Source organism: Thamnophis sirtalis, unplaced genomic scaffold (assembly GCF_051295495.1).
Source record: "Thamnophis sirtalis isolate CommonGarterSnake01/CBP01778 unplaced genomic scaffold, rThaSir2_p1.2 scaffold_2, whole genome shotgun sequence".
Classification (NCBI taxonomy): Eukaryota; Metazoa; Chordata; class Lepidosauria; order Squamata; family Natricidae; genus Thamnophis; species Thamnophis sirtalis.
The window spans coordinates 64,414,413-64,441,828 of NW_028261382.1; the positions used below are offsets into that span (position 1 = coordinate 64,414,413).

Genomic DNA, 27,416 nt, shown 5'->3' on the forward strand with positions numbered 1-27,416 from the left:
AAGTCGACCCCTGTTTTTTAGCTGTTCCCTTCATCTGGCAACTCTGCGCATGTGTACACTGGGAACAGGCTCCAGCTGTTTTTCTGCCTCACTGGTGTGTGACTCCGAAGGCAGCTGATAGCTGGCATATGGCCCTTGCCCCCTCTCTGCCTCCAACATAGAGCCCTCATCAGAGCCTTCCCCAGACTCCAGGACTGGCCCATCTTCCTCCCCAACCTCCTCACTGTCTGAATCTGCTGCCAACTCCTCTGGCCACTGACAGGCCACAACAGAAGGTGTCTTGATGGTGGTGAGTGAAGCAGTTTCAAGTTGTTATTTTAGTCCAGCCGAGGTGGGAAGCTACCAGAGATGGCTACAGAAACATTGGACCCAAATGGTGGAGGATTCTGTTCCTGAGAAGGAACATTTCAACCAGCTGTTGGTTAGCTCTTAGCATCCCCCAAAATCTGAAGTACAAGTAATTCCTCAACTAAATCTCCCATGGCCAACCAATTAAGAGTTATATCTCCTTTGATTAGTAAACCGTTTCCTACACCAATGTAGCGTCAATCTAAGTATCAAGGCCCCTGTTTTCTGGCTAAATTGACACCTATAATGGAATTTTTTCCCCTCTGGGTTGCCCTATATATTTTTGTAGTATCCTGTAACTCTTTTTAATTGTTTTATATTTGGTGTCCAGAGTCATTTGCTTGAGATAGAATAACAGAGTTGGAAGGGACCTTGGAGGTCTTCTAGTCCAACCCCCTGCTTAGGCAGGAAACCCTACACCATTTCAGACAAATAGTTATGCAACATCTTCTTAAAATCTTCCAGTGTTGGAGCATTCACAACTTCTGGAGGCAAGTTGTTCCACTGATTAATTGTTCTAACTGTCGGGCAATTTCTCAGTTGCTTCTTTCCTTCATTAGTTTCCACCCATTGTTTCTTGTCCTCAGGTGCTTTGGAGAATAGCTTGACTCCCTCTTCTTTGTGGCAGCCTCTGAGATATTGGAAGACTGCTATCATCTCTCCCCCGGTCCTTCTTTTCATCAAACTAGACATACCCAGTTCCTGCAACCGTTCTTCATATATTTTAGCTTCCAATCCCCTAATCATCTTGGTTGCTGAAGACGAATGGCTCCAGGAACTGAATAAACGAAAGAATAAACCCGGAGAATTCTGATTTGTCTGGTGAGCAAATGGACCACTCAATCAATGAAATTAATTTTAATTTAATGTGATCAATTAAAGAGATAGGCCAAGGATGACGGTTGGTGCCCTGTCATCTCCGGAGCTGTCCCTTCAATGCAACAGTCTGATGTTCACACTGTCTTATATAAAATCATTTATAAAACCAAGAATCCTCAGTCCTCAAAGAAAAAGGGCTCCATTTACTTATTTTTTAATCGCTCGATTAAATTTATTTTGCTGCCCAGCTCACTGATACACTAAGAGCCTCTGAGTGGTTTCCACCCCTTGCTTCTTGTCCTGCCCTCAGGTGCTTTGGAGAATAGCTTGATTCCCTCTTCTTTGTGGAAACCCCTGAGATATTGGAAGACTGCTATCATGTCACCCCTAGTCCTTCTTTTCATAAGACTAGATCTATCCAGTTCCTGCAACCATTCCTCATATGTTTTAGTCTCCAATCTCCTAATCATCTTTATTGCTCTTCTCTGCGCTCTGCTCTAAACTCTGCATTCAGATCTGTTGCAAAGAGCCCTGTAACACCAGATCTTTTTTTTTTACATTTCCACTTTTTCTCCAGGGCCAAGTTATTTAATTACAAAACACATTGTATCTTGATTTTTGTGGGACATGGACCTGATCAGAACCAGAACAAGACAAATCTGAGAGATTTGGAGGGGGGGGGGGTAAAAATTCTGTGGTGCTAAAATTCTGAGGGTCTTAATTCCATAGCACCAAGTGATGTTGTAAAAAGGCAAGTGCGCCTCCCTAACCACACACACAAAATTAGAAAAATTTAGAAGTTAGAAAACCCAAACTCTGGTCAGATGGACACAACAGCTGTATCCATCACATTCCAGGCCCCCCTGCCTCCTCAAATTATGCCTCCCAGTCATCCAGAAAGATGGCCCTTTGCAAGGTCATCCATGCCAAATGTATTGCGAAGACGTTGGATGGGAAAATGTTGACCTGAGAAAACATCCAGCAGATAAAGCGGATCTTTGACTCTCCTTAGTCCACAGATCAGCAGGAAGGTGTATAGACTCTGGTCGTCCTGGGCAATCCCTGTAGAGAAAGGATGATTGAAACTCCTTTTAAGTTTCAAAGGATCAGAACTTCTCGGGAAATTAAAGAAGGGCCAAGTCAGCAAACCAACCATCTTGAAATTTGTCAAATTGTGGATTCCAACCCAACACCTTCCCTCTTATTAGGAGCCATGGTGGTACAGTGGTTAGAATGCAGTATTGCAGGCTAACTCTGCCGGCTGCCAGCAGTTCAATTCCTATGGGCTTAAGGTTGACTCAGCCTTCCCTCCTTCCGAGGTGGGTAAAATGAGGACCCAGATTGTTGGGGGCAAGAGGCTAACTGTAAACTGATTAGAGAGAGTTGTAAAGCACCGTGAAGCAGTATATGTCTTAAGTGTTATTGCTATTGCTCTTCCTTTTCTCCTTCCTTCCTTCTTTCCCTCCCTACCTACATGATGGCATAGTAGTTAAAATGCAGTATTGCAATCTAATTATGCTGACTGCCAGCGGTTCGATCCTGACCAACTCAAGGTTGACTCAGCCTTCCATCCTTCCGAGGTGGGTACAATGAGGACCCAGATTGTTGGGAGTAAGAGGCTGCCTCTGTAAACCAGTTAGAGAAGACTGGAAAGTACTGTAAAGCAGTATATAAGTCTTAAGTGTGTTATTGCTACTGCTATTCATTCCTTCCTTCCTTCCTTCCTTCCTTCCTTCCTTCCTTCCTTCCTTCCTTCCTTCCTTCCTTCCTTCCTTCCTTCCCTCCCTCCCTCCCTCCCTCCATGATGGCATAGTGGTTAGAATGCAGTATTGCAGGCTAATTCTGCTGACTGCCAACAGTTCAATAAGCTCAAGGTTGACTCAGCCTTCCATTCTTCCGAGGTGAGTATAATGAGGAGCCAGATTGTTGGGGGAAAGAGGCTTAGAGAGGGATGTAAAGTTCTGTGAAGCAGTATATAAGTCCAAGCATTCTTGCTAAGTGCTATTAATCAATCTACTGAAACTAGTTTTTTCATGTTCTCTCTCTCTTTCCATTGCTTTTCAAAACAATATTTGGCTAAACTCCTAGGGCTGGAAGGGACCTTGGAAATGGAAGTCTTCTAGTCCAACCCAAGGGAGGAGGCCTTATACCATCCATATCCTGGAGAACTAGTCCATCGTGGACACATGGAGATTCTCAGTCATCCATGTTGCTTGGAAAAAGCAAAGGTGCTTTTTCAAGAGAGTTTCTGGAAAGTCCATCTTGGAAAGTTAACCAGAAGGCCATTCAAGGAGGCTTTGTAGAGATCAAAAAAGCCAAGAAATTTTGCCACCTTTTTCCAAGGAAAATAGTTAGAATGAGGCTCCATGACTTGAATGAGGGGAAATTGAAATAGATTTTAACCACTTAAATGTAGAAGTGGAATTTTTTAAGTAGCCTCTCTTACAGAACAATGGTGGCATCAACAAGGGCAGAATGACCAGCTCAGATTAACCAATCCAACCTGCCTCAGCCTAACCCAGGGGTCAGCAATCTGCTTTCATCCCTCTGCTGCGGCTCCCTGTTGATGCTCGGTGCCACAATTGTGAGAGGAGATTCTGGGTTTTTTTTGGGGGGGGGGGGATCACGGCAGGCCAAGAGGAGACTCTATGGCAAGGGGCAGGTTTTCTGGTTGGCTCCACAATTGATAGGGCTTTTGGTTAGGACAGGTAGGGGAAAAGGGATGCCGTGCTAGGAGGAGACTCTATGGTGGGGGAACCGGACTTCCAGTCGGCTCCAGAATTCAACAGGGGGACTTCCAGTTTAGGATCTTTGTGGCTCTTTGAGTGTTTAAGGTTGCCGACCCCTGGTCTAACTTGTCACCAGAATTTCTGCTGTACAGGGAGTCCTCGACTTACAACTGGTCACTCAGCAACTGTTTGAAGTTACGACCTACTTGGAAAAAAAGGGGGGGAGAGGGTTTATAACCCAGATCTGAAGTTCCAGCAGTCACGCACACCCATTCAGGGGTGGGATTCAGCTGGTTCGGATGAACTGGATGCTAATTGGACATGTGGTTTGCCGAACCGATAAGCGCAAGGACTGGCTGGCCACTCCCACCCGCCCCTGCCCCTCCCAGGAGTCTCCATGTGGTCCATTTTGGATGCCAGGTAAAGGCTCTGGGAGAGCAAAAAACGGGCCTCCCGGAAGTTCCGGAAGTCTGGTAATGGGTCTGTTTCCAGCCTCCGGAGCCCATTTTCACCTTCCTGGGGGCTCCAGGAAAGCCTCCAGAGCCTGCAGAAGACAAAAACTACCTCCCTAGCCGTGGCGCATGAGGACGAGTAGGCCACGCCCACCCAGCAACTGGGCAGAGAACCAGTTGATAAATTTTCTGAATCCCATCCCTGCTGCCACAGTCACGTGATCACACTTGGGAGGGTTCAGCAACACAACCACACTTACGTCAGTCTGGAGATTCCCGCGGTCCTGCGACTCAATTTGCCCAATGGCTTTTGCCAAAACCCCGTTCAATTAATCCTAGTTTTCGGCGAAACCCTTCCCCTGCCAATCAATGGGTTCGTACTTACTACCACTGTGTCCACTTCACGACCAGGACACGACCGCACTCCCGGCCGCATTTGCTTTACGGCGTTCACTTAACGACCGCCACAAACAAACAAAAAAACCCCAACGTAAAATCATTGTTGATCATGCATTATGATGGTGAACAATGGACGACTGTAACAGCTGGGCTCAATATGGTCGTAACTCAAGGACTTCAGAAGTCCTTTTGTAACCCAAAGGTTACAAAAAACGAGGCTGCTAGTTCCAGCAGCTTTATTGATGTCTCCATCCACAGTAGATGCTGCAAGTAATTCAGGGGATTTTTTTAAAAAATTTTTTTTTTGCAAAAAGAATTGAACTGGAAACGATACGACCATCCTCTGTTTTTATGGTTTTTCCGTCTCTCTCCCTGCAGTGACCTTTTAAACAAGAAAAAAAAGGAAAAAAAAGAGGAAAGGCTTCGATGGCTGTTTCCCCTGTCCACCACTTCGTTTTTTAAAAAACAATCTCTGCAATCTATTTCAAAATTGGCATAAAACCGGGGGGGGGGGGGGGGCTGATCAGTAATCTAAAACCAGCACCGCCAATGCTGTCTCTTCATCTCTCCTAAATATCACCAGGGGAGTGGGGGGGGGGGAGGCAGTGGTCAGGCTTGTAATATTACTTTCTGGAAATTAAAACCCAATCTGGAAAGAGAGAAAGAGAGGAGGGAGGGAGGGTGGGAAGAGAAAGAGAAAAGGAGAGAGAGAGAGAGAAAGGAGAAGAGAGAAAGAAAAGAAAGAGAGAAAAGGAGGGGGAGAAAAAGGAGAGTGGAGAGAAAGAAAGTGAGAAAGGAAAAGAGAGAGAAAGGGAGAGAGAGAGAAAGGAGAGAGGAGAGAAAGAGAGAGAGAAAAGGAGAGAAAGAGGAGAGAGGGAGAGAAAGAGAGAGAAAGTGTGTGTGTGTGTGTGTGTGTGTGTGTGTGTATGGCTCTGCTTTCCTCTAGAATTTGCAAACGCCTCATTAAGCTCCAGTCGGAACCAGGCGACACTACAAAGCAGCAGACGACAGAAGGCGAGTGAAAGGAAACGTGAAAGGGGGGGAAAAAGAAGAAAAGGAAAAAAATAGCTCAATTAACAAACAGGAGCTGAAAAGAAAATAAGGGTTGGAAGAGAGAGAGAGAGAGAGAGGAATAACAAGATTCATAATCAAAATATCCCTTAGTGCTCCATAAAACACCGAGCCATTCTGCTTGATAATGTAAAGAAGCAAAAATTACCCTTAATGCAATTTTAATATTCCGCGGAGGTCTAAACCATTTCCAATTTTAACCTACGTTGATTTTTTCCCCCTTCTTCTCCTCCTCCTCCTTCTGTGGAGGTAACTTGTTAACTGTATTCACAGCAGTGAAAAGCTGCATTTTTCAAAAAAACGAGAAATTCTTTGCGGCGGGCTGACCTTTTCGTATTTTTTCTTTGCCGTCCTTCACAAAAGCGTAGCAACGCAACGCAATGCAACCTGTGAGTATTTCAAAGCTTCCCCCACCCGCCCTTTCCCATGTCTTCTAAATATTCTCCTCAAATATAGGTGGCTCCTCGACTTACGACCGCAAATGGAGCCCAAACATTTCTGCTGCCAAGGGAGACATTTGATAAGTGACCTTTGCCTCAATTTACAACCCATCTGGCCACCGTTGTTAAGCGAATCCCTGCAGCAGTGAAGTTACTAACATGGTCATTAAATGAATCTGGCTTTACACCCTCCCCCACCTCAGAAGGACACAAAAGGGTATCACGAGACGCGGCCAACCGTCGTAAATAGGAGTAAGTAGGGATTTAGACCACGGAACTTCTGGGAGAGGCTGCAACAGTCGTAAGTGTGGAAAATGGTCACATAAGTTCCTTTTTTGGTGCCCTCTGTAACTTGGAATTGTCAGGAAACAAACTGTGGTTGTTGAGGACTTAGGAGTGATAGGCAAACTTGGGGGATCAATTTGCAACGTTTTGCGTCTTTTTGCGTCTTCTCCCCTAAGGATGACGGAGTGGTACCCGTCACTACAACTCCCATCAGCCTGGAAGGGGACACCAAGATTTCTCTTGATTACAGATTAACAGAGTTGGAAGGGACCTTGTAGGTCATCTAGTCAACCCCCCCACCCTACACCATTTCTGACAAAAGTCTCTTCTTTAAAGTCTCAAGTGATGAAGCCCCCATAACTTCCAAAGGCAACTGGTTCCTATTTTTCTACTTGCATTTTATGGACTTTCGAACTGTTAGGTTGGCAGAAGCCAGGACAAGTCACGGGAGCTCACTCCGTTACGCGGCAGTAGGGATTCGAACCGCCCAACCACCAATCTTTCTGATCGACAGGCTCAGTGTCTTAGCCCCTGAGCCACAATAGCCTCCTGCCAAAATACAAAACAATGAAGGATTCTTCAACATCCTTTCTGATTTGTGCTTAGTGCTTTTCTACCTTCCAAAAGAAGCCGTCTCTGGTTCGGCAAACCAAGGGAGTCGCCAGGATTGGCGGAGAGGAGACTGAGCCAGGGAGAAGCCGTCTGCGACACACTCTATGGAAATTTTTTGTTATCTACTTGTCACCAGCGCTCAGCTTGAAGGGAAAGTCTTCCAGGCTTCTCGGTCCTCGAATTGCTGACAGCTTGGAGGGTGCAATTCGTGGGCCAAGCCACAAGGCCCAACGGAGGTGTGACTCCAGGATAAAGTTTGCGCGGGGTGGGAATGAATAAAGTACCCAACCGGCTGAGGGAGGAGGGAGGAATGTACGAGCTCTTTTGCAGAACTTTCAGAGGGAAAACCTTAACATCCTTTCTTTTACTGCTAAACAATCTGCTTTCCCCGGTTGAAAAAGAGGCTCTGGGTTCAATTCCCCAGGTTTGCCTCAGTAAAATGGCAAGGGGATGGGGCAGGTGTGGTACGGAGGAATTCTGTTTAAACTGTGTTGGTTTCCTGGGCATTTTTCCTTCTCTTTCTTTTCCCTCTCTTTTCTTCTCCTTCCTCATTTATTTCTTTTCTTTTCCTTTCCCCATCCATTTAACCCCTTCCCTTTCCTCCTTTTCTTTCCTTCCATTCTCCTCCTTTTCTTCAATCCCCTCCCGTCTTCCTCTTTCCTTTTCCTCCCACCTTCCTTTTCTTTCCTTCCGTTCCCATTCATTTATTCTCTTTCCCATCCATTTACCTCCTTTCCTTTCCTCCCCTTTCTTTCCTTTCCCTATCTATTTAATCCCTTCTCTCTGTCCACCTTCCTTTCCTTTCCTTCCCATTCATTTATTCTCTTTCCCATCCATTCACCTCCTTTCCTCTCTTTTCCTTTCCTTTCCCTTCTCTTACTTTCTCATTCATTTATTTTGTCCCTAATCCATTTACCTCCATTCCTTTCCTTTCTCCTTTCTTTGCCCTCACCCCCTTTTCTTCCCTTCCTTTCCCTTCCTTCCTCTCTCTTCCGCTCCCTTCCCAGATCTCCAAAGAGAAAGAGATTTGTGTTCAGAAAGACTTTTACTAAAAATTCTGGGACATTTCACGCTTGTATGCATTCTTACCTGCCCTCTGCAGAAATTCAGCCCAGTTATGCTGCCTATTTGGAAGGCTCACGATCCCTATAAATGAGAGCAAATTTGGGGTCATGCGTTCAGCTCCCCTCCAAAAGCAACCCAGGGCAAGATTTTCAGCAGGTTGTTTTCATTTGGTCTATCATTTTTTTAATAGAAACTTTTAAACAAGAAGATAAAAATGAAGACAAACTAATAGAAAGTAAGGAAGAAAAAAGAGAATGAGGGAAAAATCAAATGTGCACATCAAACCTTTAAACAAGGAAATAAAAACCAACACAAAGTAATACAAGAAAGAAAAAAGAAGATGAAAGAACTCAAAGAAAAAGCCAAAAAGTGCAAGCAAAAAAAAGCAGGAAAGCAGGAAAGAAAAAAGAAAAAAAAGGAAATGAGGGAGGGGGAAAGAAAAGAAAGAAGGAAAAGAAAGAAAAGAAAAAAGAAAAAGAGGGAGGGAAGGAAGGAAAGAAAGAATGGAAACAAAAGAAAGAAAGAAAAAAGAAAGAAAGAAAGAAAGAAAGAAGAAAAAAGAAAAAGGAGGGAGGGAGGGAGGAAAGGAAGGAAGGAGGGGGAAAGAAAGAGAAGGAAAAAAAGAAAGAAGGAAACAAAAAGGAAAGAGGAAGAGAGAGAGAGAAAGAGGAAAAAGACAGAAAGAAAGGAAGGAAAGAAAGAAAAAGAAAGAGGAAAGGAAAGAGGGAGAGAGAGACAAAGAAAGAAAGGAAAGAAAGAGCCTTCTACTCTTGTCCACAGCTGTTAAAAGTACAAATATATTTTAACCTCTTTCCAAAGTTACATCCTATGGCTCTTCTTTCTTTGATCTCTCCTATCTAATCCTTAAAACCAGAGATGGCAGGTTCATTTTCTTCTTGTTTTTATGCAAAACCTGTTAGGAATATAATCTAACGGTTGGGTTGGCAATATATAAATCATATAGCAATGTTGTGCCTGTTTCTTTAAATCATACTGTAAAATGTGATTGGTTGCTGTTTTCCTCAATCGGCCATAAGAGGGAGCCAGAACGACTGTTAACTCTCTGTTAGATGCTGGGCTGGTCTGATCTGAGTGTTTTGGAAGCTGGCTGTTAGAAAGTGCCGTGAGCTATTGTAAGTTCTGCAACAGCTAGCAAACTTTGAGTACCGGACTGTTTGTATATTTATGGACTATGTTATTTGGATTATCCCTTAACTGAAAGACATTGATGACTGACTCTCTTATCCGTGTATGGCTTGGACTGTTTGATGGACTCTGATACCTCTAGTAAAGTAAAAGCCTATTTAAACTGCAGTGTCTCTGTATGCTGGTTTGTGTGTTCTCCAACACAACTCTCACAACGCTTCTCTGAACGCACTCACTCTCCCAACGGGGAGCTTACCTAACACTGGTTATGGGCCCAGAGTGTACCAGACGTAGCTAAAGGAGAGTTGGTGTTGATACACAATACCACATACAGACAGCTGTTTATTGTAGTGATTGTTACTATCCTGGGGACGATGGCGAGCGACCCATCATCAAGCCTATCAATGATAACTCGGTTGGATGGAACAAACTATGTTTCCTGGTCTATGAAATGCAGTCTACTCCTCTCACAACGCTTCTCTGAACGTACTCGCTCTCCCAACGGGGAGCTTACCTAACAACCCACCCCCCCCAAAAAAAACCCAACCCCAAAAACCATAAGAGGCTTGGAGGGAAGCAGGTGGTTGGTTCCCATTTGGAAAACAGACAGAAAGAGGAAATCGTTCTCCAGGGGGCGGAAAGAGGATTTTGAAAAAAAATACTTACCTTGAGCCTGGACACAGATTTTGTTCCTGCTTTGAGGCTTTGCAAATTAATAAAAACAAAAAACAAGAAAACACAGGGGAAATACAGTTAATTACTCTAACTAAAGGGGCAAGGCAATCTTTTGCAAAACAGTTCACATTTCAAAGATTGCTATTCTAAATGTGTGCAAAGAGAGGCAAAACAAAAAGAAACAAACAAGAGTCTTTTGTCTGCAAGATACATCCTGGTTGCTCCCCTCATTTCATCAGGATCCCTTGCCTTCCCCCCCCCCATAGCACCCCCTACCCCACCCCACCCCAGTCACCCCTCTTAAAAGGAAGGTCTGTATCCTCTATATCAGAGGTCTTCAAACTTGGCAACTTTAAGGCTTGTGGACTTCAACTCCCAGAATTCTCCAGCCAGCTGGAGAATTCTGGGAGTTGAAGTCCACAAGTCTTAAAGTTGCCAAGTTTGGGGACCCCTTCTCTATATATAGTCCCTTCATTCAGGCAGGTGGAAAATTATTAGACCCAAATAGACTTTGGAAAAAGTTCGGAGAAGAGCAACCAAGATGATCAAAGGTCTGGAGACTGAAACATATGAAGAACAGCTGTAGGATTTGGGTCTGGCTAGTCTAGAGAAAAGAAGGACTAGTGGGGACATGATACCAGTATTCCAGTATTTGAGGGGCTGCCCCAAAGAAGAGGGAGTCAAATTATTCTCCTAAGCAACAGAGGGCAGGACAAGAAACAATGGCTGGAAACTAATCCAAGAGAGAAGCAACCTCCTCTCGACCCATAAGATCGCACAGATTAGGCCTCCTCCGAGTGCCATCTGCCAGCCAGTGTCGGCTGGCAACTACGCGGAGGAGAGCCTTTTCAGTAGCAGCTCCGACCCTCTGGAACGATCTCCCCGTGGAGATTCGTACCCTCACCACCCTTCAGACCTTCCGCACAGCCCTCAAGATCTGGCTATCCCGCCAGGCCTGGGGGTAAGACCATAGTCCGCCCCCACCCGAATGTTGTATGAATGTTGCTTGGTTTTAATTATATATTGTGTTTTTATGTTATTGTATGTCTCCCCCTCCCATACAAGTTGTTAGCCGCCCTGAGTCCCCTCAGGGAAAAGGGTGGCCTATAAATAAACTCAACTGACAACAACTGACTGACAACCTTCACTGGAAGCTTTCAAGAAGAAATCGGACTGCCATCTGTCAGAAACGGTATAGGGTCTCCTGCTTGGGCTGGGGGGGGGATTGGACTAGATGACCTCCAAGGAAACAATGGATGGAATTTAAGCACCCTTTGGGGCAGATTCAGCCCATAGGCCTTGAGTTCGACACCCCTGTTCTAGTCCTGTTAATAGAATAACAGAGTTAGAAGGGACCTTGGAGGTCTTCTAGTCCAACCTCCTGCTCAGGCAGGAAACCCTCTACCATTTCAGACCAATGGTTGTCCAGTCTCTTCTTAAAAAGTGTCCAATGAATGCTCCAACACTGGAGGTTTTTAAGAACAGATTGGATAACCATTTGTCTGAAGTGGTGTAGGGTCTCTTGCCTAAGCAGGGGGTTGGACTAGGAAGACCTCCAAGGTCCCTTCCAACTCTGTTATTCTATTCTATCCTATTCTATTCCTATTCCTATTTTTTTATTCTATTCTTTTTCTATTCTATTCTATTCCTCTATTAAATTCTATTCCAATAACTGAACTGTTCTGTTCTATTCTATTCTAGTCTAGTGTATTCCTATTCTATTTTTTGTATTCTCTTCTCTTCCTCTATTAAATTCTATTCCAATAGTTATTCTTTTCTTTTTCTATTCTTTTCTATTCTATTCTAGTCTGTTTATTCTATTCTTCTATTAAGTTCTATTCCAATAGCTATTGTATTCTATTCTTTTTCTATTCTATTCCTAGTCTATTCTATTTTTTGTATTCTATTCTATTCTATTCCTCTATTAAATTCTATTCCAATAGCTATTGTATTCTATTCTTTTTCTATTCTATTCCTATTCCTATTCTATTCTGTTTATTCTATTTCTCTATTAAATTCTATTCCAATAGCTATTCTATTCCTATTCCTATTCTATTCTTACTCTATTCCTCTATTAAATTCTATTCCAATAGCTATTCTATTCTATTCTCTTTCTATTCTATTCCTATTCCTATTCTATTCCATTCCATTCCATTCCAATCTATTCGCTAGTAACACATTTAAGTGAACCAGGCTTCCCTATTGACTTAGCTGGTCGGAAGGTCGCATGATCCTGAGACATGGATCAAGCATCATAAATACAAGTCAGTTGCCAAGCGGCTCAATTTTGATCGTGTGGCCATCAGATGCTCCCATGGTGCTAAGTGTAAAAAATGTAGTGTCTACATCCCGTTTTTCAGTGCTGTTGTAAGTTTAAACAGTCACTAAAAGAATGGTTGTAAGTTGAGAACTGTTTTTCTTTTCACTTTGGGCTTTGACCCTACGCAGGCCGTTCAGAAATATATTCAAGGAAAAGAAGGAATAAATAAAGATCTCAATGCTGGCTTTAAAAACTGGGCAGCCTAAAAGACACAGCCAAGAAGGTGAAGCTGCCTAGAGTTTTGGCTAAAATTACCCCTTTTAAAAAGCAGCTGGTCGGGTGACGTCAGGAGCTAATCAGAGCAGGCAGCCCTCAATGAGCTTCAATCAATATTTATGGTATGCAGCAATCAATTTCTGTAACTTGATACACTTATCAGGTTTTTAGCGAAGCAGATTTTTAAGAGAGAGAGAAAAAGAGAAGAGAGGGAGAGAAAGGGAAGGAGAAGGAGGAGAGAGAAACAGGGAGAATACGAGAGAGGGAAAGAGGGAAAGAAAGGGAAGAAGAATGAGAGAAGAGAGAAAGAGAGAGAATGAAAGGGAGAGAGAAAAAGAGAGAGAGAAAGAGAAAGAGGGAGAGAAAGGGAAGGAGAGAGAAACAGAGAGAATGAGAGCGAAAGAGGGAGAGAAAGGAAAGGAGAAAGAGAGAAGAGGAGAGAGAAAGAGAGAGAATGAAAGAGAGACAGAGAGAGAAAGGGAAGGAGAAAGAGGGAGAAACAGAGAGAATAAGAGAGACGGGGGAAAGAAAGGGAAGAAGAATGAGGGAAGAGAGAAAGAGAGAGAATGAAAGAGAAAAAGAGAGAAAAAGAGAGAGAAAAAGAGAAAGAGAAAGAGGGAGAGAAAAGGAAGGCGAGAGAAACAGAGAGAATGAGAGAGAAAGGGAGAGAAAGGGAAGGAGAAAGAGAGAAGGAGAGAGAAAGAGAGAGAATGAATAAGAGTCAGAGAGAGAAAGAGAGAGAGAGAGGAAGAGAATGAGAGAGAAAGAAAAAGAGAGAAAGAGAGAGAGTCATTCTCCAGCACTATTTTTCTATCTTTTATTAGACTTATTTGTCTTCCTGGGCAAATGACAAACTCCCACTGCCATCGTTGCAGAGGTTTTTTAAAAAAAATCAAAAGGAAGAAAAAAGAAACAAGAACATTTAATGAAGGCTGCCATTCAGAGAGATGGAGGGGGGAGGAAGAAGAAGGTTGCCCACAAAAGAGGCATAATTTGTTTTCAAGGCAGAGAATCATAGCCGAGGAGGGCACTTATCTAGAGTAGTTCTTTTTGAAGGTATCGAAATAAATTAAAGGCCTGTCTGTGATTGCTATCAAACACTGTATTTACACAAAAAGCAATTCTCCTCCAGTCTCCAACATTGCTGAACCAAATCTGTCTTTTTTTACCGCTTTCAAGCCAGACACAAGCCTAAATTCGCTCTCCCACCCATAACCCTTGTTTTTCTACCTTCATTCAGGTTGCCAGTCCTGTTCCCAAAGGCTCTTGACCTTGGTTTGCCAGTGCACAGATAAGCCCCCAAACCTAGCAGGTCCCCTTTGCGTCCACCCGGTTCTAAAAAATGTCGTACTTTGGAATTGCAGGTGTTTGGCTAGCGTTGCTGAATGCTACAAGGTTGAGGAGCTGATTTGTGGGCCAAAGGGAGGTACAGATGGAGCACAGAAATGAATAGAATGAGGCTTGCAGAAATTGAAGTTGGGGGCGTGGCTTGCCAAGAGGAGAAAAGTGAAAGGCAGAGGGAAAGTGGTGGTGCAAGGTGGTGGTGGTGGAAGAGGAGGAGGAGGAGGAGGGAAGGAAGGCTGTTTCCCATTCAAGTTGATGTGTTGATGGAGAAGAGGAGGAGGAAAAGAGGAAGAGATACCTTGAAGAAAAAGAAGAAGAAGAAGAAGAAGAAGAAGAAGAAGAAAAGAAAGAAAAAGAAGAGGAGGAGGAGGAAGAAGAAAGAAGGAGAAGGAGAAGAAAAAGAAGAGAAGATCAAAAAGAGGATATGTCTCAGATGATTTTCTCTCTTTTCACATGAATATCAGATCTGTTGTTATCTTTGAAGATCCCTAATGAGGAGGAGGGGGAGGAAGAGGAGAAGCAGGCAGAAGGGAGGAGGAAGAGTGTTCCCCACTCAAGGTTATGCTGGTGTTAATGGAGAAGAAAAGGAGGAGAAGAGATATCTTTTCATTGATGATGAGGATGAAGATCAAGAGAAGGAGGAGAGGTAGCTTCAAAGAGGACCAATTCTGTCTTTTCGCAAGAACGTCACATCTGTTTTTTCCACAGAAGGTCCAGGAAGAGGAGGAGGAGGAGGAGGAGGAGGAGGAGGAGGAGGAGGAGGAGGAGGAGGAGGAGGAGGAGGAGGAGGAGGAGGAGGAGGAGGATTGGCATGACTTAAGCCAGGTGAGCAAACTCCTTGCAGAAGAACTTCAAGCTCAAAACCAAGAAGGTTCAAAACCAAGGTTAAGCAAATTAAACAAAGAGAAAGAGGCAAAATAAAAATGTCCTCCATCCCTAAGACTCACCTACCCAATACGTTGCAGCTGCTTCTTTCATGGCTTCGGTGAAGGACACAGCAAACCTAGAGACATGGAGAAGAAAGTACTTCTGAACATGACAGACTTTTTTTTTTGATGGACTCAAAAACACAACCCAACTTAAGATCTTTATGTTCAGAGCAAAGGGGCTATTTTTAGCAATTGTCAGCGTTCCAAATATCCAGAATTAAATCAGAGTTCAAGGCATCGCTTTCATCAAAGTTCCAATTTAATAAGAGAGACATGTTGGTACAAACTGTGGAAACCCGAATCTGAAAGCTTCCTGGGGTTTCCACCCAGTTGAAAGTTCATGATCTTGTCCCCACACCCACAAATCCATCACATGGTCCAATCTTCCTCTGCCACACTGGCATTTCCACTCATCTAGTTCCGGTCAGGTGCAGAGGTGCAGAGACAAAGAATGACCTTGGGCTTCTAGAAAGAAATGTTTTATTTTGACAACAACACATTCTACAATTCTACTCCTTACTATTCCCCCTCCCAATCACCCCACTAATGAAACAGCATAGTAAAATGAGAGAGTGTGTGGCAGGCCAAAGATCCTAAAAGGAATATGACTGACAGGGGGGCTCATCCAGAGAGGTTCTCCAAACTGGGGCCTTTGCCAAAATGGGCTCTGAATCGTAAGATACCACCATCCAAATGTCCACAGTTGAGAACTTTCCAAGGCGAAGTCTTGAAGAAGGTTGACTTATAGATCCTCTGCTCCAGTCTAAGGAAGGTCCAAACAGTCTATAGAGATTCTCAATCATCCAGGCCATGGTTGTCCCAAAGATGCTTTTTTCCAAAAAGGCAACTGGACTTTCTTGTTTTTGCTTCTCATCTAAGAACTGAAGAAACTTCTTGGAAGAGAAGTGAAATGCTTTCAAAGAAAACACCAAGATAGTCCAGTGGTCTTTAAAAAAAAAAAAAACAATTTGGGGACAAAGGTCCAAATAGATGTTGATTGATTCATGATAAAACAATAAGGAGAAGTAAGAGGAATATTTCTTTACCTGGCTTCATCCAACACCTTTTCCATAATTTGGAACTTCTCCTCACTTTTGGGATCTTCATTAACATCCGTGCCTCCAAAGATAATTCCAAAAGGAACGGGACTTCCTGAAAAATTGAGAATTTCAACAGTTCTTAATCCCGTGGCACAGATTGTGCCCCTTGGTCCACCAAACAAAACTCCGAGATCAGTGTTGGGTGAAACCCTTCCAAAGAGACTAAAACACATGAAGAACAGTTGCAGGAACTGCATATGTCTACTTTGATGAAAAGAAGGACTAGGGGTGACATGAAAGCAGTCTTCCAATATCTCAGGGGCTGCCACAAAGAAGAGAGAATCAAGCTATTCTCCAAAGCACCTGAAGGCAGGACAAGAAGCAGTGGGTGGGAACTAATCAAGGAGAGAAGCAACCTAAAACTAAGGAGAAACTTCCTGACAGTGAGGACAATTAACCAGTGGAACAGCTTGCATTCAGAAGTTGTGGTACTTCATCAGGGGAGGTTTTTAAGAAGAGACTAGCAGTCACTTATCTGAAGTAGTATAGATTCTCCTGCTTGAGTAGGGCTGGACTAGAAGATCTCCAAAGTCTAGTCTAGTCTTTATTATATTCCCTATTCTATTCTACTCCATTCTATTCTCATTTCATATTCTATTCTATTCCAATAGCTAGTCTATTCCATTCTTTATTCCATTCTATTGTTTCTTCTATTCTATTCTATTCTATTCTACTCCATTCCATATTCTATTCTATTCCAATAGCTATTCTATTCTATTCTTTATTCCATTCTATTGTTTCCTCTATTCTATTCTGCTCCATTCCATATTCTATTCTATTCCAATAGCTATTCTATTCTTATTCTATTCTGTTCTGTTTTGCTCTGTTCTCCTGCTTGAGCTAGACTAGAAGTTCTCCAAGATCCTTTCCAATTCCGTTCTGATTGAATGATCTCCCCTTTGAAGCAACCCATGTGTTGAAGTACTCCGTTGGAAGGTGCTTGCAAATCCAGGTAGTCAACTTACAACTATTTGTTTAGCGACCCTCTGAAATCGCAATGGCTTTGAAAAAAGTGACTTGCAACTGGCCCTTGCCCTTTCAACCATTGCAGCCTCCCTGTGGACACACAATCACAATTAAAAATGGCAACCGGTACGGATTTATGATCACCATTTGCAACCTTCTCAGAGGGCTTCCAACAAGCAAAATCAATGGAAGGAACCCGAATTGGCTTAAGAACCACGCGATTCACTTAACAACTGCAGATTTGCTTAACAAACAAAAAACAAAAATGGTCATAAAATCAGCAATGGAAATTCCAGTCCCAATGAAGGTCGTAATATGAAAACCAACTCTACTTTCTATCATTTGACCTCTGGGTTTTGTTTTCCAAGGACGGTTCTTTGCTTGTGCTTTCTTCCACACATTGTCCTTGTTTAACAACCATCATCCATAGGTCATTAAGCAAAACAAACCCTGAGTGAAAAATGGCTAGGCTCATGATCCTGTTATTCCAACCTAGGCTTCCCCAGCAGCACGAAGCCGAGCCCGAGTCCCGATAAATCCCTTTTATTTAATTGACAGTGAATTCCTCTCCAGCAAAGTCTTTCCTCTCCCACAGTCTTTCAAGAGAGTTCCCAATTACCGACTTTTATCAGGCCTGGAGAGTGGCCAGGCCGATATTTTTCAGACACCACAATACTTGGCAAGAATGCAGGAATGAACTAATGGTCTCCTGAAAACTCCACTCCCCCTTTGCTCCTCTTTTATTCCCTATGGGAGGGCCATTCACCGTCCACCTGTCCCTTTACTCCTGAGTCAGCCCTTGTTCCTTAGCTGTTCTCGTCTCCTGACAACTCTGCACATGCGCACACTGGGAACAGGTTCCAGCTGTTCTTCTGCCTCACTGATGTCCGACTCTGAAGGTAGCTGATAACTGTTGGGTGGCCCTAGCCCATCTCTGCCTCCAACACGGAGCCCTCATCAGAGCCTTCCCCAGACTCCAGGACTGGCCCATGTTCCTTCCCAAGCTCCTCCCTGTCTGAGTCTGCCACCAGCTCCACTGGCCACTGATGGGCCACAACACCTGTTACAAATCAATTATGAATCACTCACACCACTTATGAATCAATTAGGGCATTTTTAGGAAATCTGACACTTTCCTTTGTTTAACAGACCTACACAAGTTGTCAAGGCAAGGACAGGTTGCCAAGTTACTTTTTTCTCACTGCTGTGGTGGCAAACGGTCGCCACTAAATGAGGACCACCTGTATTATCTCTCTGCCTTTTTGAATCTTGCCCCGGTGTGCCTTTCTTGGGAGGAGGAGGTGCTTTTAGCCATGTGAAGTGCTCTTTTCAAACGGAAATGCGATACAAGCCATCCTGCAGGTTGTCTTTGGCCAAATGGAAGCCACCTGGCCACTCAAACCTGTTCTGCCATGCCACCCTTGTTGTTACAAAGAAGGGCAAATTGCATTGTGTCTTTTCAAATCAAGCATCCCTCGGCTGCCAACAGGGAAGCTCAAAAGCAGTGATGCTAACAAAACTATAAACCACCCTCTTCCTAAAAAAAAAAAAAAAGCATTAGGAGAGTGGAAGGGGAGGGAAGAAACAATTAACTGGGCAGTTTTACACTCCATTAAGCTAACAAACAGCAGCGGTTGATGGCAGCTAATTAGGAACAAGGCTGTTTTTAAATTCTAGGTAGAATGAGTTCACTTGTTAAAAAGGAATCAGGTAAACTGTCAAGAACTGGCTGTCAGAGAGCCGACAGAGGAATTTGTGACCCATTTTACCAGCTGTTCTCCAATGTCGGCTGTTCTAGAGAGGTTGGTCAGGTGGTCCAGCATCTCTGGACATCAGCCGTCGAAGGGGCGGGAGGGGGGAATGCAGGCACTGATGTTGAAATGCCAATTAAAAGCATCTCTTGGAGAGGAACTACCAACAGATGGCTTCTGTTGAATCCTGCCCTTATTCTCCTGCTAAAAATGGAGATTTCACATCGATAGAAAAGATTTGGGCTATGGTTAGGCCAGGGGTTGGCAACCTGTGGCTCTGGAGCCACATGTGGCTCTTTCGTCCCTCTGCTGCGGCTCCCTGTCGCCGATTGGCTCCACAATTGATAGGGCTTTAGGTTAGGGCAGGCAGAGGAAAAAGGATGCCACCTTAGGAGGAGACTCTATGGTGGGGGAACTGGACTTCCGGTCAGCAGAGGAAAAAGGATGCCGCACTAGGAAGAGACTCTACGGTGGCAGAACTGGACTTCTGGTCAGCAGAGGAAAAAGGATGCCGCACTAGGAGGAGACTCTATGGTGGGGGAACCAGACTTCAGGTCAGCAGAGGAAAAAGGATGCCGCACTAGGAGGAGACTCTATGGTGGGGGAACTGGACTTCTGGTCAGCTCCAGAACTGAACGGGGGGCTTCCGGTTTAGGACCTTTGTGGCTCTGAGTGTTTATTTTTTATTTTATTTTATTTTATTTAACATTTATAGGCCGCCCTTTTCCCTGAGGGGACTCAGGGCGGCTTACAATAGTAAGGGAAGGGGAGTGAAAGACAAAATACAGAAAAAAAAAAAATGCGAGATAACAAAAAGTACTAAAACACAACATTCACTCAGCATTCGGGAGGGGCAAGAAAATTTATCCCCAGGCCTGACGGGCTAGCCAGATCTTGAGGGCTGTGCGGAAGGCCTGGACTGTGGTCAGGGTACGGATCTCCACGGGGAGATTGTTCCATAGCGTCGGAGCAGCAACAGAGAAGGCTCTCCTCCGGGTGGTCGCCAGTCGGCACTGACTGGCGGATGGAATACGGAGGAGGCCCGCTCTATGCGATCTGATGGGACGCAGGGAGGTTATTGGCAGGAGGCGGTCTCTCAGATAGTCAGATCCACTACCATGGAGCGCTTTATGGGTGGTAAGTAAGACCTTGAATTGCACCCGGAGATCTACAGGCAGCCAGCGCAGCTCGCGGAGGATAGGTGTTATGTGGGCGAACCGAGGTGCGCCCACTATCACTCGCGCGGCCGCGTTCTGTACTAGCTGAAGTCTCCGGGTGCTCTTCAAGGGCAGCCCCATGTAGAGCACATTGCAGTATTCCAGCTTAGAGATCACAAGGGCTCGAGTGACTGTCGTGAGAGCCTCCCGATTCAGGTAGGGCCGCAACTGGCGCACCAGGCGAACCTGGGCAAATGCCCCCCTGGTCACAGCCGATAGATGGTGATCAAAACTCAGCTGTGGATCCAGGAGGACTCCCAAGTTGCGGACCCTATCTGAGGGGTATAAGCTTTGTCCCCCCAGCCTGATTGATGGTACGGTGGTCAAATTATTGGGAGGAAAACACAACAGCCACTCGGTCTTGTCTGGGTTGAGCACCAGTTTGTTTGCTCTCATCCAGTCTTTAACAGCTTCCAGACCCTGGTTCATCACGTCCACTGCTTCATTGAGTTGGCACGGGGCGGACAGATACAATTGTGTATCGTCCGCATATTGGTGATACTTTATCCCGTGCCTCCGAATGATCTCGCCCAGCGGTTTCATGTATATGTTAAAAAGGAGGGGGGACAAGACCGACCCCTGTGGCACCCCATATGTTAGGGGACTCGGGGACGATCTCTGCCCACCCACCAACACCGACTGCGACCTGTCCGAGAGGTAGGAGGAGAACCACTGCAAGACAGTGCCGCCCACTCCCACCTCCCGCAGTCGTCGCAGAAGGATACCATGGTCGATGGTATCGAAAGCCGCTGAGAGGTCAAGGAGAACTAGAATGGACGCAAAGCCTCCATCCCTAGCTCTCCAGAGATCATCGGTCAATGCGACCAAAGCGGTTTCTGTGCTGTAACCTGGTCTGAAGCCGGACTGGAAGGGGTCAAGATAGTTTGCTTCCTCCAAGGTACGCTGAAGCTGGAGAGCAACCACTTTCTCAACAACCTTCCCCACATAGGGAAGGTTGGAGACTGGACGGTAGTTATTAAGAACAGCTGGATCCAAAGACGGTTTCTTCAGAAGGGGTCTCACCACCGCTGCCTTAAGCTCGGTGGGGAAGTGCCCCTCCCGAAGAGATGCCACAACAACCGCTTGGATCCAGCCTCGTGTCACCTCACTGCTGTTGGCAACCAGCCAGGAGGGACACGGGTCCAGTACACAAGTGGAGGTACTCACAGCTCGCATAGCCTTGTCCACATCCCCAGAGGCAACTTCCTGAAACTCAACCCAGAGATGGTTTGCCAAGTCTTTCCCCTGTGTCTCAGCTGGCTCTGCAAGAGTGGAGTCCAGGTCCGCTCGAAACCGGGGAACTTTGTCCGCCAAGAACTGAACATACTCCTCAGCCTTACCCTGTAAGGGGTCCCCCGTCTCCCTCCTATTTAGGAGGGAGCGGGTTATCCTAAACAGGGCGGCTGGGCGGGATTCGGCGGACGCTACCAAGGAGGCAATGTGTGTTCTTTTTGCCGATCTTAAAGCTCGAGTATACTCCTTGGTGCATGCTGTTACAAGTGCCCGGTTCAATTCGGACCTGTCTGATCTCCACAGGTGCTCTAGGCGTCTCCTCCGGCGCTTTATCTCCCGGAGCTCCTCGGTGAACCAAGGAGGCCTCCGGGGGCCGCTGACCCGGAGGGGCCGTAGTGGCGCAATCCGGTTTAGAGACCCCGAAGCTGCCGAGTGCCAGGCAGCGACAAGGGTCTCCACCGAACTGTGGGCGAGAGTATCTGGAATAACCCCAAGCTCCGTCTGGAACCTAACAGGGTCCATCAGTCGCTTGGGGCGGAACCACCTGGTCGGTTCCTCCTCCCTACGGTGGGGGTTTGGCCTCCGGAAGTCTAGCCTCAGTAGGCAGTGGTCTGACCACGACGGGTATGATCTCATTACCCCTCAGACCAAGATCATAACTCCACTGCTCCGAGAGGAATACGAGGTCGAGCGTGTGACCCGCTGAGTGGGTTGGGCCTCGAATTACCTGAGTCAAGCCCATGGCTGTCATGGAAGCCATGAACTCCTGCGCTCCATCAGAGCGTTCACCGAGCGAAGGCAGGTTGAAATCCCCCAGTACCATAAGTCTAGGGAACTCAACCGCCAGCTCGGCTACTGACTCGAGAAGCGAGGAGAGGGCTGTTGCAACGCAGTTGGGAGGCAGGTACGTAAGCAACAAACCCACTTGACCCTTGAGGTCCAGCTTCACCAGTAGGGACTCACACCCGACAAGCTCCGGAGCAGGGATCCTACGAGGTACTAAAGACTCCCGGACTACTATAGCCACACCGCCACCCCTTCCCTGGGCCCTCGGCTGATGCAGCACCTGAAATCCGTCTGGGCACATCTCTACGAGGGGGACTCCTCCCTCCGTGCCCAGCCATGTTTCAGTAATACATGGCTGGGCACGGAGGTTACTGACCCCTGGGTTAGGCCAAAGAACACATCCACAGTGCAAAACATCTACATAACCAGCAGAGGGTAGCAGAGCGATACAGAAAACTAACTCTCTGCCTCCACCTAGGGGGTTATGCATATTCTTGCAGCCCTGTTATTAACAGACTTATCCATGCTATACCACACATTTTAAAGAAGCAGGCTTTTGTCAAAACAACAACAACAACAACACTGTTTTCCACCCCTTTTGAAACCAAGAGACCTTATCTTACCTTGAAGAAGCCTTCCAGCTTTAAAAAGATGGATACCCAGAGCTGCCTCCAACTTCTCCGAAGAGATAAGTTTTGAAATTGCCAACGGGGACTCATAATCAGAGGTGTCCTTCAAGATACACAAATGCCCAGCAGCTTGTAAATGATCTCTTTGGAAAACAGGAGCAGACGGAATAAGGTTAAAAAAGGCAGGATATTAGCATTAATTTCTGCGGGGGAAATAAGGCCATGAAGTTCTACTCTTCAGATCGTCTTCCACTTACAGCTAAAATTGGGAACAGGATGACCACTATAACACAAATCAGATTTCTTTTCTTTCTTTCCACTGTACCAATAACCGTGATTTACATTCTTGTTCAGATGAATAGGCTTGCCAACGATTTGAAACTAATTTCCTAATGAGACTCAGGAGAGATATTAGCAGCCTCTGTGTGTGTGTGTGTGTGTGTGTGTGTTTGTGTGTGTGTGTGTATTTGGGCTTTTGAGCGCATGCGCTAACATAAGCCCTCCCTGAAAATATTGCAATGCACCAGCCATGAGGTGACCATGCTTGCCATCTCCTGCACCTCAAAAATAATAAGACCTCCCTGAATATAAGGCCAAGCACTTATTTCGGGGGTCAAAAGAAAATAAGACGCGGTATATATATATATATATATATATATATATATATATATATATATATATATATATATATATATATATATATATATATATATATATATATATATATATATATATATATATACATACATACATACATACATACATACATACATACACACACGGGGTGTGTGTCTATATATATGTGTGTGTGTGTGTGTGTGTGTCTGTGTGTCTGTGTATGTGTATGTCTGTTTGTGTATACATACATACATACATACATACATACATACATACATACATACATACATACATATTGTGTTTTCTAGTTGAAGGAATGCTATTTTTCTGACATTTCCAGAAATTGCATCAAACATTTTTCCACCAGCATGCATTGTAATTGACCGATGGAACTAAAACACGATGAACTGGGTGTTGCTAATAAAGTGAAGAGAAAGACCAGGGGAGACAGGAGAGCAATCTTCCAATATTTGAGGGGCTGCCACAGAGAGGAGGGGGGCAAGCTGTTTTCCAAGGAACCTGAAGGGTTCCACCACAAAACCGCGCTCGACTAAACCGCGCCCGACTAAACCGCGTCGCTGACGTCATCAACAGGGCGACAACAGCGCGGAGACAGAAGCACGCTGTAAACCTAAACCTAAAATTAACCCCTAAACCTAAACCTAACCCCCCTAAACCTAATCCTAAACCTAATCCTAAACCTAACCCTTAACCTAACCCTTAACCTAACCCTAAACCTAACCCTAACCCTTAACCTAACCCTAAACCTAATCCTAACCCTAAACCTAACCCTAAACCTAACCCTTAACCTAACCCTAAACCTAATTCTAACCCTTAACCTAACCCTAAACCTAACCCTAACCCTTAACCTAAGCCTAACCCTAACCCTAACCCTAACCCTTAACCTAACCCTAAAGCTAACCCTAAAGCTAACCCTAAACCTAACCCTTACCTTAAGTTGAATCGGCTTGCTTTCAAAGCGCTTTTTAAAGCGCCCTTCTTTCTCCGCGCTGGCTGTTGTCGCCCTGTTGATGACGTCAGTGACGCGGTTTAATCGGGCATGGCTTAGTCGAGCGCGGTTTTGACGGGTCACGACCTGAAGGCCAGACAAGGAAGAATGGATGGAAACTGAACAAGGAGAAATCCAACCTGGAAATTTCTGATTGTAAGAACAATCAACTGAGGGAACAGAAGTTGCCTTCGGAAGTTGTGGAGCTTCATCACTGGAGGCTTTCAAGAAGAGACCGGACTGCCATCTGTCAGAAATGGTGTAGGATCTCCTGTTGTGTGGGGGGTTTGTCTAGATGACCTACAAGGTCCATTCCAACTCCGTTATTCTGTATTCAATGGAATAGAAGTTGGCCTCGGAAGTTGTGGGAGCTTCATCCCTGGAGGCTTTCAAGAAGAGACTGGACTGCCCCCTGTCAGAAATGGTGTAGGGTCTCCTACTTGGGCAGGGGGTTGGACTAGATGACCTGCAAGAACCCTTCCGTTAATCTAATCTAACTTTTTTCCACTAGGAATATCAAATAAATTCCGTTCTCATGTAAACCATGTTATTCCTTGTGATGCTCTAGGGAAGTAAAAGCTGGACTTTCAAGAAGCTGGGTGGAAAGAGAATTTGCTTGATAATCCATTGTTTTCTTGGCTGCCTACATGCTTAGACGTGTTCTTCAATAAAGTTCAAAAGTTCTTGAACTCTGGCGTCGGAGAGAATGCCATGTTTGCACATTGTGTATAGAATCAACACAAAGGCCAAGCTAAGATCCAAAAACCTCCTGTTTGACATCCGGGTTACAATGCAAATATAAATACAGAAAAAACTGTTGGAAGAAATGTCCATCTGAGTTCAGTTCCAAGCAGGGAGAAAGACACTGGAAACATGGAGGCTGCTTGGGAGGATGGTATAATGGTGAAGCAGAACCACCAAGTACCTGTGATTCTGGGTAGCTGAACACTTGTTTTAATCAGCACACGGATTTTTATAGTTTGTTTTACAGTATTTTGTCATTTAGAGGCTTGTGTTGTGTATTTTTAAATTTGATTTTAATTAGTTTGTCTCACGAAGTCCTGCAATGAGTTGGGTTTTTTAATCTTGGTTTAACAAATGTAATTAATCTTAGATGCTGGCTTCCTTGGGTTTTTTAAATCCTGCCTTGAATGGATTACCAGATCTGCATTTCTAAAAGTTGGCCCCTTAGTTTCTACTTAGGGCAGAGAGCTGAGGCTCTAAGTTTCTGTCTTTAGGAACCATAGAATAGAATATAGAATAACAGAGTTGGAAGGGACCTTGGAGGTCATCTAATCCAACCCTCAACCTGCCAAAACAGGAGACCTTACACCATTTCTGATAGATGGCAGTCTAGCCTCTTCTTGAAAGCTTCCAGGGATGAAGTGTTTGTCCTTTAGGATATAATATTTTGCCTTTTTAATATTCCCTACAATATTTCATTCTTCTAGGAGGAAGTGGGTGCTAACTTCCTTCAATACAAAGTATCCAGAAGACAAAATAACCATCTAAAAGTGTAAAACAACCACCCAGAATTTAAAACAAACACAAAAAGTTACATTCCCACCACCCGGTTTTCCCATTTCAGATTCACCCCACAGATATGCACCCCTTAAGCCCCCCAAAGAGTTATCATCGGGGCACTTGGCACCATGTCCAAGAATTTTATAAGATATATCAACAAATTGCAGCTTCCTGCAATAACACCAGCGGAACTGCAAAAAATTGTGCTGCTCGGAACATCTTATATTTTAAGAAGGTACTTGGTTGATACCTAGGACGCTGGCAGCAACCCATATCAACCATTAGCACCAGTCACTGGTATTTGCGAAGCATTTTTGAATGTTCAGTTGGCTGAGTTTCATGTTTCATGAATAAAGTAACAGCTTATATCCTCCGACGTTACCTTAACAGTTCCTAGGTCCTTGGTTAGGACTCAAGCTGTTGAGCTACCAACCAGCCCCAAAGGCTGTGAATCTCACCAAAGATTAACATAATAACAATAACAATAATAATATAATAACAACCGATTATAAATTGCGGCACAATTCAGTAGCACAAATGATCCATTGGAATTTGTTCAAAAATTATAATATTAAAACAGCAACAAACTGGTGGGAACATCAGCCTGAAAAAGTCACCGAAAATCAGATGGTCAAGATCTTGTGGGATTTCTGTATACAAACGGACAAAATACTGGCGCATAATACACCAGACATCACACTGGTTGAGGTCACAATCATAGACATTGCAATACCAGGTGATAGCAGGGTCGCCGAGAAGGAACATGAAAAAATCGCAAAATACCAGGACTTAAAAATTGAAATTCAACGACTATGGCACAAACCAGCAGTGGTAATTCCAGTGGTAATTGGCACACTGGGTGCTATTCCAAAAGCACTGGAATTACATTTAAAAGAGTTAAAAATTGACAAAATCACCATCAGTCAAATGCAGAAAGCCGCACTGCTTGGATCCGCACGCATATTACGAAAATACGTTACGACGTCCTAGGCCCCTGGTTGGGGCTCGACTAGTAACCAATGCTAAATCTGGCGAAACAACTGGCTGCTGTGATACAATTGTATAATCATAATAATCGCGAAAAAATCACGAAATACCAGGACTTAAAAATCTCTGTGGCAGCTCCAGCCCTTTGGAACGAACTCCCCGCAGAGATTTGGACCCTCACCTCTCTCCAGGCCTTCCGAAAAGCCGTTAAAACCTGTCTGTGTCGGCAGGCCTGGGGTCGATGAGTTCCCTTCCCCTCTCGAATCGTGTGGCTGTTGGTTGTTTTTAAATGCCCTGTATTTTTGTAGTTTTTGTGTTTTTCCCTTCCCCTCCTTGGGTTTGTGCGCCGCCCTGAGTCCCGCAGGGAATAGGGCGGCATATAAATAAAATGAAACTCAAACTCAAACTCAAACTCAAAATTCAATGATTATGGCACAAACCAGCAGTGGTAATTCCAGTGGTAATAGGCACACTGGGTGCTATTCCAAAAGCACTGGAATTACATTTAAAAGAGTTAAAAATTGACAAAATCACCATCAGTCAAATGCAAAAAGCCGCATTGCTTGGATCCGCACGCATATTACGAAAATACGATATGACATCTTAGGACCCTGGGTGGAGCCCGACTAGTAATCAATGCCAAATCTGGCGAAACAACTGGCCGCTGTGATACAATTGTGTTGTTGTGATAATAATAATAATAAAAATTCGGTTGGAATTGAAGATCAAAAAATTTCGTGGAGACT

At 44.7% G+C, this 27,416-nt stretch overlaps 1 protein-coding gene across 5 annotated transcripts in view; it reads right to left on the minus strand.

The window, feature by feature from the left end:
- GLT1D1 (glycosyltransferase 1 domain containing 1) overlaps nucleotides 1-27,416 on the minus strand; it is a 48,384-nt gene that overhangs the window by 17,579 nt on the left and 3,389 nt on the right. For 2 of the 5 annotated variants that reach the window (XM_087705814.1, XM_087705810.1), the window contains exons 2-7: nucleotides 22,527-22,675; nucleotides 15,897-16,002; nucleotides 14,873-14,924; nucleotides 10,033-10,069; nucleotides 8,245-8,301; nucleotides 2,134-2,229 (exon numbers count right to left, since the gene is read on the minus strand). In XM_087705814.1, the coding sequence (XP_087561940.1) occupies nucleotides 2,134-2,229; nucleotides 8,245-8,301; nucleotides 10,033-10,069; nucleotides 14,873-14,924; nucleotides 15,897-16,002; nucleotides 22,527-22,675 (497 nt within the window). Of the gene's footprint in view, nucleotides 1-2,133; nucleotides 2,230-8,244; nucleotides 8,302-10,032; nucleotides 10,070-14,868; nucleotides 14,925-15,896; nucleotides 16,003-22,526; nucleotides 22,676-27,416 lie in introns of all 5 variants that reach the window. The other 3 variants (XM_087705813.1, XM_087705812.1, XM_087705811.1) reach the window with 3 other exon arrangements.